This window comes from Pyrgilauda ruficollis, unplaced genomic scaffold, assembly GCF_017590135.1.
Source record: "Pyrgilauda ruficollis isolate IOZ18807 unplaced genomic scaffold, ASM1759013v1 scaffold23, whole genome shotgun sequence".
Taxonomy (NCBI): Eukaryota; Metazoa; Chordata; class Aves; order Passeriformes; family Passeridae; genus Pyrgilauda; species Pyrgilauda ruficollis.
In genome coordinates, this window is record NW_024522539.1 from 13,633,774 (window position 1) to 13,653,645 (window position 19,872).

Here is a 19,872-nt window from a genome sequence, read left to right on the forward strand (position 1 = left end):
CAGCGAGGACACGGCGGGGACACCGTGAGACACAGCGAGGACAGCACGCTGCCGGCCCAGGCGCGGCCAGCCCCGGCCCCTCAGAGCCCGGCGGGCGAGCGGCAAAGCGCCCCCTGGCGGCGCCCCCTCACGGCTCCCTCTCGCGGCGCCCCCTGGCGGCCGTGCGCGCACTGCGGCCCCCCGGCGCTCCGCGCGAACGGCGCATGCGCTGGAAGCCGCCGAGATCAAAGGAGAAGAAATTCTCAGGGAACTCAAGTGCAGATCAACCAAAAAACCCCAACATGTCACATAAATTCATCTTGAGTTACTTTATTTTCCACAATAATAAAAAATAAATTAGTCATAAACAAAAATAGTTAACATTTTTTCATCAAAGAGAAAATGTATACAATATGAAAATGATGCTGTACAGTTCTGGTTCAGGTACATTGCCACGGATATATATTCCTGAACGAGTCAGAAAGCAATTTGCTTATGCTCTCCCCCTTTAATTCACTCAAGGAACTGGCTAATCAGAAAGTTTAGAAAATTGTATTATGGATTTACAGTATGACATATATACAAAAATATATATGTAATACCTGTGCTATAAAATTCCCTAAAAAGATGGGTTAGTATAATGAAAAAGCTGGACAAAATTTGAATGGTATATGTAAATAAATACATATTAGGTCCCTTTTAATAAAAAAATCTGCCTATTCTAAATATTTGAAATATTTTGGTGCAGTGGCTTGTTCCATAGACACAGCTCAGAATTACATATTTCCCATAAACATCTTGTATTTACAAATAACAACAAAATAAGTTATAATAAAGTATATCCTTCTGCCAAAATCAATTATGAGGGTCAAATAGACAATTTTATACATATTAAAAAAGTTAGGGTTTCTTTTGTCTCCCGTCCTTCCTGATCCTCTCTGTAGATCCTGAGTGACTATGATGGGACTTCAGAAGCTCGTATGTACCCAACCCCTGCCAAGGCCACTGGTCTCAAGAGACCAAACACAGTGTGGAAAAACAGGTCAGCAGCAATGATGTGCTGAAAGGTCAATGGTCCATCAGAATTAAGCTCCCCTCCTCTCCAGGTATGTTGGTACTTATCTGTATCCAATCACAGTATATGGGGATGTAGAAAACTGGGAACTCTTGCTCCTCTGAACTTCTGGTTATTAAAAGGTGAAAAGTAAAGAACCAAATTTAGGTCTGCTATGAATTCTCTTAAATGGAATTTTCTCCCTTTCCCCCAGTTCTGAATTTTGCCCACAGTGAAATATCATAATGATTACAAGTTTGCTTTAAAATATATTGAAAATATCTAGTGGATGATTTTTCATTTCTGATATAGAAATAATTATTTTACTCTGTTTTCTAAACAATGTCTAATTTAATGTCCTACAAACATTCTGTAAGTTTAGAAATAAATGACGTTTACTTTCATGTTCAAAATTTCATGGTTTTTGTTCCAATTCCAGGCATGCACATGAATTATCTGCCCAATACACAGAACAGCTCCTAAGAAGTCAGAGACACCCAGTCTCAAGAAAACCAGGTAAACACACAACTTTTCCTTTGTGAGGACCACAACTATTTCTGTGCAAGAGATGTTACATTAGAGAATAAAGGGCCACCACAGACTTCAGCAGCTGTGCAACCACAGGTTCACTGCACAGGAATTAATTCAGATGTCCTTTACTACTGTGCGTTTTAAACTAGCCAGCATGGATATGCACAGACACAAAAATCCAGGGGCTGGCAAAAATACAGCTCTCTTAACAGCTGGGCTTCTTTCTAACACAGATTCTTATAAACCAAAGGCCAGTTCAGGATTTTCAGTAATTCTGGCAAAATTTGTCATCCAAAGGACAAAGGGAGGAAAGTGAGATAAGAAGGAGAGGAGAAGCATTGGTGTTGGTGTAAAAGGGAGATAGGCCAGGATGAGGATGGGGAAAAACAAAGCCCTAAAAGGCACATTTCACTACTTACAGTGGTACATGTTACAAAGAGAGGAGGCCAAGCCTCCTGTACGAGCCCTACACGAGCCATGGGCTGTTTGAGCACGCCCCTCCTTCCTCCTCAGTGATGAGCACTGGCACTGCCCAGGCCTACGGACTCTGTGACTGATACAAGGCTGCACCCCACTGCCGTAACACTGGATCTAGCAGTGGCATTAAACACTGCTTTATTCATACACAAAGTTCTCAGTCTGCTGAAGCAGGAAAAAGCAGGACATTTACGTGTGAAATGAGGAAGCCAGCAGATCCCTGTGCAGGGATTCTGAGGTGGTCCTGCAGCACACCCAGGTGCACTCCCCAGCACTCCCTGCCCCCTAACCAGCCCTTCCCTGCTCAGAGCCCTGGGGGCTGAAGGTCACAGACACCAAAGCAAACACTGACTGCCTCACTGCTGGCCAAGGCAGACACATCCACAGGGTCATTCCCACAGGAGCAACCCTCACACTTTCACACCATCTTCTGGGAGAGGAAGGGAGGACTCCATGAATTCAGTCTCTCAAATTTGGTGTGCTTTTGGTGTACACAAGGAATTCTACCTACATATGCTTGAAGATGACATTGCACAGGAGCAAGTAAACCCTGACAAGCCCTTGGTAAGCTGATAACAACTGCACCAGGAATCCTCCATTCCAAATGGAAAGTGCTTTGAGATGCAGGGCCTGCACTGGATGAAGTTTATTTTGGCCCGCTGCATGTGTGTAAGATATAGAAGTTGTATCAGATTTTACCCCAGAAGCAGCTGGACTCTTTCAATAAAATATCTAACTTACTCTGGTCTTCCTGGATTGCATAAGGCATCTTCAAGGCAAGGAAGCATTTTTTTCCACTATTCTGCATGTTTTGGACTGATGTTAAATTGTCAGAAAAAGAAATTAAAACATTAAAAATCAGAAGTGTGCATAATTGATATTTGCAATTGATAATACACATAATTTCTTACTTATACTGGTTTCACATCTGCTCTATGTCTACTACATTCATTAAGGCCATCTTTGACTTACAGAAAATAAAGTCAAATCCCCTGCAGGCATCATCCTAAGTTGGGGCACTGCTCTATTAGAACAAACAGTTGCTATAGGCACAATTTCAAAATCATGCTTTGTGAGATGGTGAAATCTTAGCACAGCACTTGTGCAGACAATATTAGTATATCAAAGCGCTGATGAAAAGGGCTCATTAGTTCATTTTGCAGGAACAACTATTTTAATAATGCTGACACATGAGAAGAGATGATAAACGATTAGGTTCAGCAGCATTCTGGTACTTTTCTTTCCATTAATGTTTACTTATCATTAGATATTTCATTAGGTTAAACCAGTTTGTTTAATCAGGTACATCTGAAAAATGTCTCTTTACTTAAAAATAAAGCACAATTTGTATAACCATAGCTCTCCACATTCAATTCACAAAACTGCATACTTTAGATGCAATACAGGGTTATACTTCTGTGTGTATGTATATATTCCTTGATAGCTGTCACAAACACTATTTACACAAACACTATTAGTGGCAGCTTAACAGGGCCTACAAAATGATCATCTTTGTAAAATAAGCTAATGGCCATATATTCCAGAGTAAAATAACAGATTTTATAAAATAGGGGATCTATCTGTGTGCTGAGTCACTGATGGTCTCACAGCCAAAGCATGTGTAAGAAGAATTTGCTCTATGACTGCAAACCAGATTCCCTCTGCATCTCATTTGCCTTGGGGTTTCCAGGAAGCCTTGTTATGAAACAGGTATTTCCCTCAAGCTGACAGGAAACACTTCCTTGGGATGAAAGAGATAACAGCAAAAATTATATAATGTATGTCAAGATTTGCTGCAACGAGATACAGAGATGAAAATCTGTATTCAGAAGTACTGGATTCCAGAGCTGTTTACACTGCACTTTATCTGTATCATTCTTTGGTCAAGAATCTAAGGAACATAATATGATAACAAATCTGTAAGTTATCTTCGTGGATAAGTCTTTGTAGTACAAGGAAATAGGAGGACTGTGAAAGACTAATGAACTTGAAGTTTCCTAATTAGAGTTTCTGTTTCTAACAATATGTCTATTATTTACAGTGAAAAAGCCCAAGTCAAAGTGTACAGAAACAGCCAATAACATTTTTGGCTGACATACAACAATTTATAGTTGTACATACAAAGAGTACCTCCAGATTTTAGGGGAAACACTTCTTCATTTCATGCAGTCAAACAGTAGTAGTTCATCATGTCCAAAATATATTTTTCAAGACTGACCAAATCAAAACATTCAGAATTTAATCTCAATGCAAGGCAGCTTTTAGACTACAGGAATTCCACCTTGCTGTGGCATTAACTGATGTGACTGCTTTCACACCTAGCAACCTTCTTCCCCTCCCAGCATTCCTCTCCACCGAAGCAGCAAGAAGAAAAGGATATACAATGAGGTTCAAACATGGCTCTGCATCAGTGGCAGGATACCCTAACCACACCTCTGGGATTGACCAAACATAGATTATTCCAGCTGCTTCGCAACTCGGACATCAGGCACTTTAGGAACAGATGCATAGATGGGCACCACTAATTTACAAGCAATATGCTGTAATAAACAGCTGAATAAGCAGAAGGGTTTATTTTTTTCCCCTCAGCCTTATTTACACATTTGAAAGACCTCTCAAATAAAGGCTAGAAAACAAGCAGATAATGCAAAACCTCATCTGCACTGCATAGTATACTATTTGCCTTTAGCAAGTCTCAAGGCTTAGTACAGTAATTGCAGAAATGAAAAATCACCACTTAAATTCAGCTCTAAGTCTGCAGCCATTCTTAAGTAATAGGAAATGAGTGGTATGAATAGATCTGAGCAATGAAACACTGAGCAAAAAAAGACAAGTATGTTGTAATAACTGATCAAAACCTGAAGAATGCCAATAGCTAAGATCCCCTTTGTACAGATACTCAGCTACCAGACTCATACTGCTGCCTGATACCAGGAGTAACAGACTGCTCTAAGGCACACAGGCCTCTCTCCTTTGGTGGTTGTTTCAGAAACTGGTGACATATCCAGACTAGGTCTGAACAAAGTACTTTGGTTTGGCAGTTGTTAAGCAATAGTGCAGAGAGAAGAATTAGGCAAGATCCCAGTTCTGAAATAAGTCCCCTACAGAAAAAAGAGACCTCACCACTGGAAACAATCACTTTTTATACCAGCAAAGGCTCTTCACCTTTCTGGTTAACCTGTCTCACTAACAGCTGCAGCTGTTAAAGACTTAAAGAGCTAGACACTAGTGTCACTCTGGTAGGGAACATATTTTAAAATCCATACAAAATTATAAAAGTCTATCTTCATGAGTTTATGAATTAAATATAAAGGCACCTTCTGGCAGTCAAGTGTGTATATATTTGCTGCCTAAGGACAGGACATCACTTGAAAGGACAATTGTGAGACCTTAACAGTGACTCCGATTTATTATGAAGTAATAATGGACTGAAGTAGTTAAAAATGTACGTTAGAGTGCTAGGAAACTGATGATAAATGCTTTTCAAGGGTCTGGTTCTTTGGGAAGTCATTTTTCTCATGCATGTTTCATTGATTTAGTCCTCTTAACTTAAGGCAAAGTCCAAAACACCAAGTAAGCACTCAGAAAATAATGGAGCAGCTGCATTCATACTGGTCAATTATCTCCAGTAATTGCCTGCAATTGATTTTAGTTTTCATTAATTTCACAATCTTAAGGCCAGTATGTTCCTTAAATAAGTATCTGATGAGCAGGTGCAAATAATAGTATCATTAAAAATGAACGCTTTAAAAAAATCACGATTTTACAACAAACATCCTAAAAGAGATAACTGCACAATAACTGTAACTGAAAGGGTGTGAGATTTAACCAAAGTCTTGATGCACTCAGCAATATAAACCCCATCTCTAAGAAGCTCCAAGTGCTGCAGCGAGAGCAGCGCTGCCCAAGCTCCAGGTGAAGTGGCCCTGTGCTGCGAGCAGAGCAGGCTGTGTTATCTGCGGCCCAGGAAGCCTGGCTGTCGGTTTGCCACGCGGCTGCAGGAGGCACAGCAGGCTGTTTTGTAGTAGGTGTACACACAGAGCCGCGCCTGGACCACCACGTTGCAGTTGTAGTATTTATCCTTGCAGTTCTCATCTGTGGAGAGAAAGGAAGAGAGAAGAAACTAAAGAAAACTGTACTAGAGCAACAAATAATCAGTTCTCTTTCTTTTACCATGTAAAACCCCTTGGACCTGTATTTAAACATTCACTGTCAGGTTAAAACAGGTTATCTAAGCAAATAAGTCAGATTATTTACTATTTCATATAAAGATACCTAAAGCATGGAAGAAATGTAGCTATCCCCATTTCCCCATCTTTTTAATGCTGCTATCTTCAAGTATGTTGAATAATTCTCAACTGAAAGTTGTTGGAGACCATTCAGAGTTAAAACTCTCTTTAAATTCTGGTATCTTTCTCTTTCTATCCATTCTCATTGCTACAAAAATCAAATCTGATGAGATGAATTACTAATTCCAATGCAAATTAGGTGCATCCCCGTATTTACTATATACAAAAGGAAATTGCTTCATTGCACTTAAGACCTCAGTTTAATTTGGTTGGTTCATATATAACCTGTTTCCAAATACAGTATATAATGATCCTTTTTTTTTGTTTGTTTTAAATACTCTTCCAAGACAAACCTTGGAGAATGCAAGGAGGCTGCAGAAAAACACCCTGTATTTACCATTTTCACAGAAGCACATCTCTCACATTCTCAGCAACTTCAAGAAGGAAAACATTTTTATTGGAAACCTACTTTTAAATCACAGAAAAGAGCTGTATTTTGTGTAAAAATAAAACCCTGAACTCAATTAAGAAAATATACTATTAAAGCCTCTGCAAGACTATAAAATAACTTCTCCACTAGATGGAGTTCCACAGTTAAAACAGAAGTTTCCCCTGCCTTACCTATTTCAGGGACACAATCCTGCGTATTACATGGTTCCTTCTCTTCAGGTTTGAGCTGTGGATCACACTGAGAACTGGCTGCCATGTCATCCGACAGACACCGCACCTCCCGAACCCGAAATCCTCCTTCACAGGACTTGGAACACTGAAACAATTAAGCTGAAGTTCATGAAGGCCATAGGAGATGTGTAATTACAGAAAGTAAACATGGGAACCTTGATGCCAGACCCAGGTATCACTGCAGCCTTTTATCAACTTCACCGTACTGGTTTTTATTTTCTACCTAGGAAGCCCTTAATATACAGGTAAAATTATCTTCAGGATTCCCAAATTCCCAAAAAGATTTTTGACCACAGGAGCAACAAGACAAATAAACACAGTGGATGCTGTGCAACCGAAATCAAGCTAGAAGAGTTCCCTTTCTGAATTTCTTACTTAGTATCTGCTTCTTTAATTAGTCTGGTTGTTCTCTGCTCATTTAGATGTATCTCCCAAATCTACTCTTTCCATAGTGTTCCCATTTCCTGCTTTAAGAACTTAACTGCACTGAACTTTATTACTTGACTGCCCTACCCTCCACTGTCCCTTTTGCTGTTTATATATAAGCAGGAATAATTTTAATTACCTTTTTTTTCTAGCACTCAACTATTTTTCACTTCTTGCAGCACAATGATTTTACTAAACATTACAAGTCTCTTTGAATTTCTAAAAGAAATATTTCTGTGCTCCTTCAGGGTCTGTTATGAAGCCAGAAACTTTTGTACTTGCTTGTTATTGTACTTTTAAAGCCAATTATTACACATTTCTGCCCATACTGAAGCAAATCCCCGTTGGCCAAGGATTTTGCCTGAGTGAGGTCTTTGAGATTTGGCTCACTGTCCAGTTTGACCTAATGCTCAAAAACTTAATTAAACCTGGGTCATTTACAATTAAAACCTTAATAGCCCAAAACCAGTAAGAATGTTTTCTTTCTGACTTTTTTGGCATAATTACTTCTTTTCCTAACACTGCATAAACAACTTATCATGATCATAAAATCATATATTGTAAAAAACCTAACCGAAGTAGTCTCAATACTATATTTTTAAACTGTTTTTTTCATCTTTAAGTAGAACCTTTACCCACATTTGAAAGGGCAGCCATGTGCAACAGTAATAGAAGGTGGGTTTTTCTAGAGTTAGTCCTGTTACATGCCTGTATAGAACACTGTGATTCCTCCACATCCAGCCATAAGGACTTCAGGTCTCTAGAGATCTCAAGCACTTGGAATGAACCAGGACTCACATCACACTTCACACAAACCATTCTGAGCTGCACCCACACTGCAGAGCTGCCATTGCCAATCTGACCTACGGCTCAACAAAGGGTCCAGGTGACTGCATTCAATACGGAGTCATCTCATTCTAAGATGACAATGGACTTCCTGATTTTCATTTAGGACAAAAATATTGATTTTTTTTTTTGGTAGAAAACCAATAAACTATGTCAGATATAGGAAATTATAGAAAGATGGATGAAACTGAAGTGTTTTGTGACACAGTGGTGAATGTAGCTGGTCCACTTCCAGGGGAAACTGAAGATACATGAAGTTGTACAACATTTTCTCTCAGTGAAGTTCTGAGTATTACAGTGAAGAGTTTACAGCAAAATATTATGGTAAAACTGACTCCAAGAAATTGATACATCCCTCATTGATACATCCCTCATTCTTTAATAAATGCTCCTTAATTTTAATGAAACTAGAGATCTGAAAGGAACTTCTAAGTGCACCACACTGTCTCACTGTAAGGGCCAAACCAACTTTATAAAACAGGAAGATTCCATGAAAAAGACATCAATGATACAAAGACAACCTTACAATGTCTCTTTCTGGTCAAGACACTTCCTGAATTCTCTATGTTCCACCAGGCAAAGAATATGCTTTCTTTTTATTATCATTCCTGTGCAAAGTTCAATCATTTTCATGATGGCTGGTTGTATGCAAATAGTGTTCTCTTTCAATATAAACAGAAAAAGATGTGTCAAACCAAGTACAGATACAGGAAATCATGACAGACTTACTGTGCTCCATTCTGTATGAAACCACTTAGATCCACATGGTTTGAGGTAGCAGGATTGCTGGCTGGGAGGTTTTTCCAAATATGAACATTCATAGGGGTTCAAAACATCAAAATTACCCTCAGTTTTCCTAACACAAATTACTTCTCTCTGCTGAGTTCCACTACCACATTCAGTAGAGCACTGTATCAGGGAACAAAAAAAGTGGGAAAATCTGTTATTCTCCTCATGTCTTTCAACTTATTTACAAAGTAACATTTCTCCACATCACATGCTACCATGGACTTAAAACATATTTCTAATTATCTTCATGAAGAAGACATATGACTCTAAGTGTACCTCTGGAAAAATCTCCAAGAGTAGTTTTACCTGTAGCTACAAAAAGAAACTGGTATTTGTTTTCCCAATCAACAGAGAAGCATAACTCACTTTCTCCACAAGCAGTGTTACTGTTTCTTGCTGAAGCAGGGTCCTATGTGCTGCACTGAACTTCGGAGGGTTATAAGGTTAGAGCACAGTTTTGCAGCTTTACAAAGCCTCACATTCTGTGCTGTTTTTAGAAAATGCCTTGATCTGCCAGGGTGTTATTTTCATGCTTGCAAGTATCTATGTGATGTAGTGTTGGTCTGAAAAGCGAATTTGACTCACTTGGATTCCTACTGCCCATTTAAAGGTTAAGTACACACACAATACTGTTTCTGGCACTTGTAAAAAGGTTTTTAGAAGATGATTACAGCAACATATTGGTTTCTAGGTTGCATAAAGGACTATGATTTTCAGAAGGCTTTTTCCAGCCTAAACTAACGAAATGTTCCTAACACTGGGGATTTTCTTTGTATTTTTGGTAGATTTTACAATCCTTTCACCAGATTCCCACAAAACTCTTGAGCTGAATGAAGAACCTTAAGATAAATGCACCTGAATAACTTCTACAGGAAGTACAGTAGCTGCACATTCTTTAACACAAAACATCTCTTTCCAGGATTCCTCCTAAAGGCACCATCTGAACACCCCACCTCAGCTCTGGCAGAGGAAGGCCAGCCCCCAGTGCTCCCTCCTGCTCTGCCCTACCAACTGCTCTCATTTTGCTATTAAAAACCACATAAACCAGCCAGGACTTGGCCAGTAGAATCGATGTTGTCAGACACAGCTTTCAGATCAGTAAAGACTTTGATTGTGTGCATCAAATGATTCAATTCCATGCAAATAAAAAAGGTGAATTAAAAGAACAGTCAGGATGCTCTGAACTGAACACCTTTCCAGCACAGCAAAAATGGGTGCAGAGCTCCAATTTACTGTCTGGAGCAGTCTGAGTAACAAGGCCTGGATTTCATCTGTTATTAGAACTGCAGATAAAGATTTTTTTAAATCTGAATTTGTTATTATTGTTATACATATTCTTATACACAATTATTACTTGCACTTCAAAGCATTAGCACAGTGGTAGCCCTGTAATCTTCCCCTCAGCTGTACCAGTTTAACTTCCAGCTCCTTATCTCCTGGAAGGACTGTGGGATCTGCAGTGCAGTGAGTTAACAGCACAGCTCCACCAAGTGCTGGCACCAAACAGTCCCAAAGGCTCTCCAGGCAATGCCAGAGCCCACACAAAGGGACACAAATGCCTGGGCATGAGTTAACAGCTTCTGAAATGCCTTTGAACCTGACAGAAGAAATATTCATTGGGAACAAGGGCTTCTAGGTGTGGGAAGAACTTACGTTGAGGAAAGAGCATCAGTATAGAGGCCACTAACCAAAATTTCCTCTTTTGTCTATTATAATGGTTTTCAGTACAACAATACCAAAGCTAAATTTTGGATTTAGTCATTGCTTTTTGTCTTCTTTATCTTTTGGAAATGTTATATGCATACATATGTATAGGTATGTATCTCCCTGCATTTATGCATGATCACAAAGGCTCTACTCTAAGAATTGCAAATCCATTGCTTTAATGTTTACCTGAACATGCTCAGCAGAATTCTGTCACAATTCTTTTCATAAATATGTTGGGTCAGTAGGTGAACAGCAAAAAATGAAGATAGAGAGAAGAACAATTTTTTTTCTTTTCATCGAAGTAAAAAAACTCAGCAGATGCTGAGAAGTACTGAACATCAGCTCAGTAAAATTCAGGGAAAAATACCAAATAATACTCTAGAGAGAAATAGTCTAGATACCAAATAGACATATTTGGCATCTAGAGTATTTAGATACTCTATAATACCAAAAAATACTCAAGAGAGATGAAAAAATACCTTATGGCACACATCTTTATTGCATCAAAATATAAATTTAAAACACCAGTAGAATAGCAACAGCAATGTTAGATTCGTGCCTGGCTTACCTGTGTCCAGCCCCCAGCAAACCACTCCACTTTCCCAGCGCAGGGCCCATTGTTACAGGGCGTTGTTTCCGAGGGTCTGTTGTTGCCACAGCCTTCCAGAGGCAAGCTGCTGACGTGGTTGGTCATGCAGACCACGGAGCGCGTGCGGATCCCGTCCCCGCACTCCGCGGAGCACTGCGAGAGAGACACAACACGGTCACCCGAGAGCCCTCCACGCTGACAAGTGACAGCCATGGAAGTTCAGTCACTCATGCAAAGTCAATGATTTTTACTTGTAATTCAGCTGTAGCAAATTGTCTTACAGTTCCGTACTTCTAAAAACACTACAAATAGTACCCGTCTTGACAGTCAAAAATGAAAGGATATCTAAGAAAGAAATCTCTTTGTTTACAGCTTTTTGTTAGCTTTCTTACTTTCCTTTCTTCTTCCTGTCCATAAATTCTTCCTGCTTTCATTTTATTCATCTTTTTTTCACACTAATTAGTAGCTCTGAGAATGGGTAATTTCAATAAAAGGCTTTTCAGACAACAGTCCTGTTTCAGCCTTTGTTTTGCTCTCCAGGTTTCTCCTCCAAACATTCCAGCTGTCAGCCAGGTGGATCTTACACTGGCTGAAAGGACAAGGTTAGGAACACTCTTGAGGGCTGTGGCACTGGGAGCAAAGTGACTGCACAGCACATCCTGGAACTCTTCCATATAACAAACTGACAGAGTCTGACAGCAAAGCGATGTAGAAAAATATAAATTATTTTGACAGGTCATTTCAAAAGATTCAGTTAAGTCCTCAGTAAATGACTGTAACTACCATGAGTTATTGCCCAACCTGTTTCAACTGAAAGTTTTAAATTAGTTTTAGGAGAGGTGGCCATAGACGCTTATATCTATTCAATGTTTTTTCATTATATTACGTTCCAATAACTAATGTTCACTAATCTGAAAGTTCCACTGCTAAATTCTGAAAGCTCTTACTAAACAGTGATATGCAGATTCTTATGTCACCTATTCAGAGACAGTATGCATGTCATTCACAAATCACTGGATAAATTCCATTTATGCCCTTAGAGTTTGCTCCTTCATCTACTGAAGCGAGAAAGTCTCTGGTATTTCACTGTTCTAAGCAGCATCAAACTATTGACATTTGAAAAACAGAAACATGCCCAGGATATAAAGCCTTGGTTTGACTGTTCCTTTGTTGCTTAATTATTTCTTGATCTTCCCTTTTGTTTTCTGTTAAAATGCATTTAGCATTCTGTGTATAGATCATTAACAAAGAAGAAAAACCTATGTGCAGCTCACTGAAAGATATGTATACAACGGAATTTAAACAAAGCAATTATATTTCACATGCAAAGAAACCCACAAATAAATACGTAATATATGATAGAAAAGATGCATTTGATGGCTATTTCAGATTTTATTTTTAACGAACAATGTAATTAGGAGAAACTGTGTATTACTTCCACAATGAGCACCACATTCCTTGTGAATGAATATAACTCTGCATTAGAACATTTTTAAAATTTTATTAAGAATGAGTGAAAAAACTGGTAATGAGACCCAAAGTTGACCATTAACTTGATTTAGCTGCCTTTGGTAACAGTGTCAGGGCTCACTTCCAACAGTTCAGCTGCAAAACAGCAGATCCATGACAACACCACTATTAACAACAAGAGCAACCAACACAGTCACTCACCTTCTTGAGAGAGCCCAGTGAGTGAAAATGCCACTGGTAGCAAACTGCTCTTTACTCACTTGCAGGGAGGAACACTGGTTACTTGTGTGAAACATGTAGTCATGTTACATTTATTTCACTGATACAGAATAGAAAACCACTTTTCCTATCAGCAAGTTGATTTCTTTCACAAGATGTTCAAATAGAATAGCAAAGCTTTACTGAAATGGAATACCTAGAGAACTAAAGAAGTGATTCATCTCTTTAGAAACAATTTTTCTAACAAAGTACAATTTTTGAAAAACTAGAAACTCAGGTTTCTTCCTCCATCTGCAAGATCAAGTAATTAAGCATCTCTTAAATTATGCCTAGAAGTAACATAATGAACCTTTTCTTTTGTTGGTGGTGCACAACAAAATTTTCCACCTTCAAGCAGATATGTAGAATAGATTCACCTCCTCAGCAAACCAATTTCATGCCTAAGGAGGCCTTTTCAAGCTAAACTGGTAAAATCTTGAAAATACAAGAATAATGTAAATTGTGAACATTTTCCTGTTCTCATAAACTGCAACTAAACTACACCCATTTCAGACAGGCCACTCACAGGTGAGCTGAGCCCCACACCGTGGCTCCCACTCAAACCTACAGAAATCAGTTCTGTGGCTGTTCCCATTCCAAGTGTGCCCAATTACATTAAGCAGAGAGAACCTATGCATATACTCTGCAAATACTTTTCTTATTGATAACTAATTTTCATTTGACAACCTAGTTTGCTTTTCTGCTTTTCAAACGAGAGCTGGGAACAAATTTAGTCTGTAAAGTCATCCAGAAAATCTCCCTAGTCTTATGTTTTAAATGATTATATTATGAACTAGGCTTGCATATCAAGTAACAGAGGAAATACCAAATGGGAAGGTATAGGGTTGTTCCACTCTCTGCTGCAAGATTTTACTACAGATTAACTACCCTCTAAGGATTTACAAAGCAAACTTAAACCTGAATGTTTCACATTATGCATTTGTTTTTTCATGTTTTTATCTCCTTTTCAGCAAAAAATCAACTCTGTGAAAATCATGCATTTCTAAGGTCCAAGGCAGGGTGCAGGGAGTTGGATAACGAATCTTTTCCCCTTGTTTTTCACAACTGACACACCCATTCAATTTGGTGCCATTGATTTGTTGCATTAATACATAGTAACTGCCATAACCTAACATTGTGAAACATGAGGAACTTTCACAAGCTGCAACTTTATTCTGGTCCTATTATTAAAGATATTTTGTTTCACAGTCTTGTTTTAATTGGCACAAATTCCTCAGAAACCTCCGTCTGTGTTTTAAGGAGTCTGCCATTTTTCCTCTTCCTGAGGTCCTTCCCTCATGAGTTCAATTTCAGAAGCTTTCCATACCCATTAAAAACTAAAAATAAAACCCCTCATTCAGGGCTCTGATACTTGTCGGAAAGCAACTGAGCAGCAGTCCAGGAAAATAAGGCAAGTTCCTGCAAACTCGGAAAACTCTAAGTGGAAGCCTGAATTTTTGTCACAGCTATAAGACAAGGGTAGAGCAAAATAATCCCTTTTAGCAGCGCAGCTCCCCTTCACTAATGTGCCAGCCCTACCCAGTACACCCAAATGGGGCAGCAGAGCACAGGAGGGTGGCAGCAGGAATTCCCCTGGGCCTCCCGAGAGCTTTCACACAGGCCTCAGCATCACCGCTAGCCTTAATTAAATTTTTAAATAACAACCAATTGAGTTTGAGTAAAACACCCCCACTTGTGCAGGATTTCTGTCTATCACACTTTTAACCTTCATCACCTTAATTATCTCCCACAAGACAGTAAAGACTTTTACAGTCATCTGCCTGATGTTACTGCAAAAAAATAAAAATAAAAAAAATCTATGTTTCAAATACAGTTATAAAACTCCTTAGCATTATTTGACCTACTCTGAGAAAATCCATTTCAGAAGGGATTTTAGACAGATTATGTAACCTTTGTTTTTCCAATACTACACTCAGAAGTGAGTTACATATTTATACATAAAGTATGCAAACCTTCTATTTCCATATAAATCCCACATGAAAGCAATGAAAAAGGGTATTTCATCTTGTTTTTATTTTATACTAAAACAAATAAAGAGTGATAATAAAAAATAACTAACTCTTGCACGAGCTTAATGGTGATTTTTTCTTTTTTTTCCCCAAGATTCAGGAGATTTTAAGTGAAGTATCCAGATTTAAATAAAAAGCAGTGAAAGAAGAGTGTAAGCTACAATATTCATTGGTAGTTCCAGATTTCACTGGTCAACAAACGCACTTGAACTTTTTAGGCAATGTTTAGAATTGAGAGGAACAATGCAATGATTTTTATGAAGTCCTCCTTTTACTACAATTCTCTTGCAGATTATTACAGAAGCATTGCTGTTGCTCCTTTTAATGAAGAGTGAAATCCAGAGCATGTGTTTGGTTTGTTTTGATTATGTTCCCTGATGTGCTGCATTTTTTCTTTCTTCCCAAGATTTTATTTTGGCCGCAGAATCTCATTAACATCTAAGAATTGTTTGTATTTTGGCTTCTTTTCTAAGCAGGCTCTAAACATAAAATGAGAAACAAATGAACAGAGGAGATGGCAATGAGGAATAAACAAAAATGCAGGAGGGAAATGCTCCAGTTAGCTGGAAGGAAACATTGGTGAGTCTCCCATTGCTGTAAATCAGGAGAATGCAGCTTCCCGCTCCTGACCCACAGGAGAAATAAACTTTCCAGCAATTAGAGCTGTCAAAGAATCAGTCATGTGAAATGTTTGCAAGAATCTCATCTGCTCCCATCAATCCCATTTTGTTGCTAAGTTCAGTAAGGTTCACCAGATTTACTCTACTGATTAATGGTTGCTGTTTGGTGGAACTCTGCTGCTTTAATGCAGGATGACAACTTTAGAGAATTATGAGACAGGAAGCAATCTTTCTACAAATGCACATAAAAATATCACAAAAGTTTGTCCAGACTCTCTATAGGCAAAAGAGGTTAAAGATCATATAGAAGTCTAAGCCATGAAACTAAAGTTAATTGTCTTATTTATGTTCAAGATAGAGCAATAAATGCAAAGACAGGCACAGACAAAGTAAGACCAACCAGTCTCACTTCGCTACTACAGACTTTTAACCTGTAATCTTTTCCATTGAAGTGGGTAAAAATTTCTGCTTCTCTCAAGACTGAGCTGGGGGTATCAATAGATGGTGTTTAGACCTACTTCCCATATACGGAACAAGAGGATATACTTTTCAGAAAATAAGCGTTTGTTTCCCAAGAACGAATTGCTTTCCCTCCTTCCTTTCCAGAGCACACATGGCAGCCACACACCTCGTCTGTGTAACACACACTCAATGGGCTCTGATACCTGTTTATCAAAATACCACAAATCAAGAACTGCATTGTCTTAGGAACATGAAGGGGTTTTTAATTACATATATAAAAATCCAGTGTGTGCAGAAACCAACACCAAGGAGGTCAATGCCATGGGGCGAAACAGGTGGCCCATAAAATACATAAATACATCGTGGGAAAACAAGACTGGAGAACATGGCAAGAAGGCAGCCAAGTGTTATTTACAGGGTAAAGCAACATATAGCCCACCCCTGGGAAGGAAACACAACTCCTACACACAAATTTGTATATGCTCTACAGATTTTTTAAGTGCATATATGTAATATTGCTGAAGTCACATTTAGGGAAAAGTAATGATATAATCATCTAGTTCAGAACCACAGAAACTATTAATGATAATATAGGTAAACTAGCGTGATTTCTGCATCAATTAAAACTTTGCATAGTCTCAGTAAAATAAGAAAACACAAAATCTTTTCACCATTCCTAAATTAGACCATGTTCTTTTCTTAAAACAGTATTAAAGAATACTCATGTCAAATTCTGCACAAATATCAAATCCTGAAACTGAACATCGGCTGCCAGCAAAGACAATGGTAATTTTTATGTTGCTGTGTTTTTTTTCTTTATGTTTTGCTAGTTAAGCAAGGCTATATTGTAATGGCCCATGCATCCCATCAATCCAGACAGGGAAGTCTGATCTACCCCTTGCTGAAAGAGGAAGTATGTGCCTAACCAATCTCTGACAGGCTTCTGGAAATCTCTATTTGCTGCATGTGCAACTGTACACATGAAGTGTATGCAAAGTGGGTTCAGAAAAGGCCTTCTCTTCCAGCTGTAACTAAGTTTGAACTCAACCATTTCAAAGTTCCAAAAGTTATGGTAAGTTCTTTTACCTCTTATTTCTAGGCATGGCTGAAATGTCAAAATACAATGGGAAAGACTGTTCTGTGGTATTTCCAGCTGGGACTTGAAGTAGGCATGTAATAAATCTCACAAAGAAGGTCTGTTCTTGTGAGATTTCCACCACAGTTTTGCAGACTCAAGAGGTTTGAACAAGCTTTTTTAAATCTTTTGAACTTTTGGCTGCTTATCTGAACCATTTGTGGCTGCCCATCGCTGATCTACGCTTATTGCTGAAGTGTGGCTTGGCTTAAAATACTTTTTAAGGAATTGTTTGGGAAATGACACATGCAAAGCCCATACACCTGGGAACGACCATTTCTATTCCATGACAGAATTCTTCTCTTGCTTTTCAACAGAAACTACACTCCTCTACAAAGAAAGAGAAATTTCTGCTTCTAAAGATGTAGCCCTTTCAAGGCACAAGAAGACAGCTAATGGCCAACAGCCTGACCTTGCAAAGGTTCACTGCTGCTGTATTTCACTGCCTGCCCCTGAATGTCTCAACATCCGAGTTATGAGGTATGTGTGAATCTTAGGAGATCCTGCATGTTTCACCTCAAATTTACTTTTTTCCTGAAATAAGCTGTTTCTTACATCCTCTTTGTGAATCAAACCCCAAACCCACTCCTGGCAGAAGTGATGGTGAATAATGCCAACTACAGTAGCAAGCATTTGGAAGAAATTAATCTGTACACTTATATAAACTGAGAAGGTAACAAAATCCATTCTTTACTCTCCAGCCCTACAAAGTCTGTGGTAAAAAAAAAAACTCCAACATTTTCCACATTACCTGCTTCACTTCTACGTCTCATTTAACATGTATAAATAAGCATAATAACATTCTACAGTTATAACCTTCAGCTCAAAAGCTGCTTTTAATTCTGCAGAGGACTAAATATCAGTGTAAAATAATCAAGAGGATGGTGCTAGAATTTTCACTGCAATGTCTGTGCTTTATGTGGTGGAACTGCATTGGATGATAGCAGCTGGGCAAAATGATGTGTTCGAGGGTATAATGGATTTAGCAGCACAGTACAAAGAATAGATCTATGAGAAAAAACAAAGGCAGAAAAAAAATACCACTGCCATTTCCCTATAGCAAAATCTTTGCCCTTTGCAGTAATACCTTTGCTTTTCCTGGTACCATTCTGTCCTTACTATGCAGGAGCATACACCAGAAAAAAAAGTCACAATGACACGGATTTAGTAGTCTATATTTTTGTTTTCTTTGTAAAATCTACTTGAGTTGTCTGAGGGCTGAAAATTTTGCAGACCTTGTAACAAGAGTCTGATCAGCCTTTTAAAGTTCTGCAACATATCAGGTACCTGCCCTACTTGTGAAGTTCCTGCTCCATCTCAGCATCTAAACCATGTGCAAAATCTTCTGAGTATCCAAACTAATGCACAGCCTGTGAACCTGGCTTTCAGAGCTACTATCACAAAGTGATCTAAACAATGAAATCATGAAGTTATGAATGTAATCTTACAGCTTCACTGATAAATTATGTTATATGTCTGTCAAAGCAAAGGGAGATGCAACCAGGATTTTACAGACTAAAGGCTGAACTTGCCTATAGATGAAATTGATATGCAAGCATCCACAAGAGGGACCAAAATATCAGGCTTTTCTTAGCCCATGTTTGTAAGCCTCTTAATGAAAGCATATAAATACCACCACTGAACAATAATTCTAAGCCCAATCATGAAACAGCTTAAATTACCACTGGTTTTACTGCTTTCATGCAGAGAATCTGACTCATTGGAAGAAAATTAACCCCAACATCCACGTTCACAAAATACAAGAGCCTGAATCAAGCCTGCCTGAGTTTATGAAGTTGTTCTCCTCTTTTCACACCCATAAGATAATTGGTTTATGGATTGAGCTTAAACCCAGACATCAGGCCTCAAATCTATATCCCTTAAAAAAAACAGTGGGGAAACTTTTAAAAGTCTGAATCTCGAGACTCAGCACTAAGCAAGAAGAATAATAAATCTCAGCACACTCAATATTTTGGAAAGTTCAGACTCAGAGCCAATTCTAAGTCTGGACATTTGGCCATGTATGCACAGGCTTGCCCTTTCTATGCTCGTATCTTAACACAAACTCAAGAAGCCCTTGGGATCACTATTTTTTTGTTTGCTTTTGCCTGTTTAAAAGACCAAGAATAAATATGGAAAATAAGATTACTCCTTTTATGGCTGTACAGATGTGTATTTTTAAAATTCTGATGCTCTTGTTTTAGATGGTTTGGCAGGATAAAGATGCTGAGAAGCCTTACCCTGTCACTCCATTCTGTAAGGAACCAGCTTTTGGCACAGGGGCCCATGTCGCAGTTCTCGATGTCATTTGGCCGCAGCTTCATGTTACATTCCTCATCATCAACAATGTCCCCAAGGTTGCTGACACACTTCACATCTCGAGTCCTCTGCCCCACTCCACAAGGCACTGAACACTGTGACAAAAGGGAGGTTGCATCAGGACTTTTTGCAAGGGTTGCAGTGGTTTACCAGGGAGCTGGGACCATACAGTTCATTCGTTCATTCCTGCTAAGACATCTTTCTGGTTAA

General features: G+C 38.7%; 1 protein-coding gene across 3 annotated transcripts in view; it reads right to left on the reverse strand.

Moving 5' to 3' along the window:
- Positions 1–295: 295 nt before the first annotated feature.
- THSD4 (thrombospondin type 1 domain containing 4) overlaps positions 296–19,872 on the reverse strand; it is a 242,419-nt gene continuing 222,842 nt past the window's right edge. For all 3 annotated transcript variants that reach the window (XM_041468994.1, XM_041468993.1, XM_041468996.1), the window contains 5 exons: positions 19,584–19,757; positions 11,348–11,521; positions 9,013–9,192; positions 6,952–7,096; positions 296–6,136 (listed from right to left, as the gene is read on the reverse strand). In XM_041468994.1, the coding sequence (XP_041324928.1) occupies positions 5,994–6,136; positions 6,952–7,096; positions 9,013–9,192; positions 11,348–11,521; positions 19,584–19,757 (816 nt within the window). In that variant the 3' untranslated portion in view covers positions 296–5,993. The remainder of the gene's footprint in view (positions 6,137–6,951; positions 7,097–9,012; positions 9,193–11,347; positions 11,522–19,583; positions 19,758–19,872) is intronic.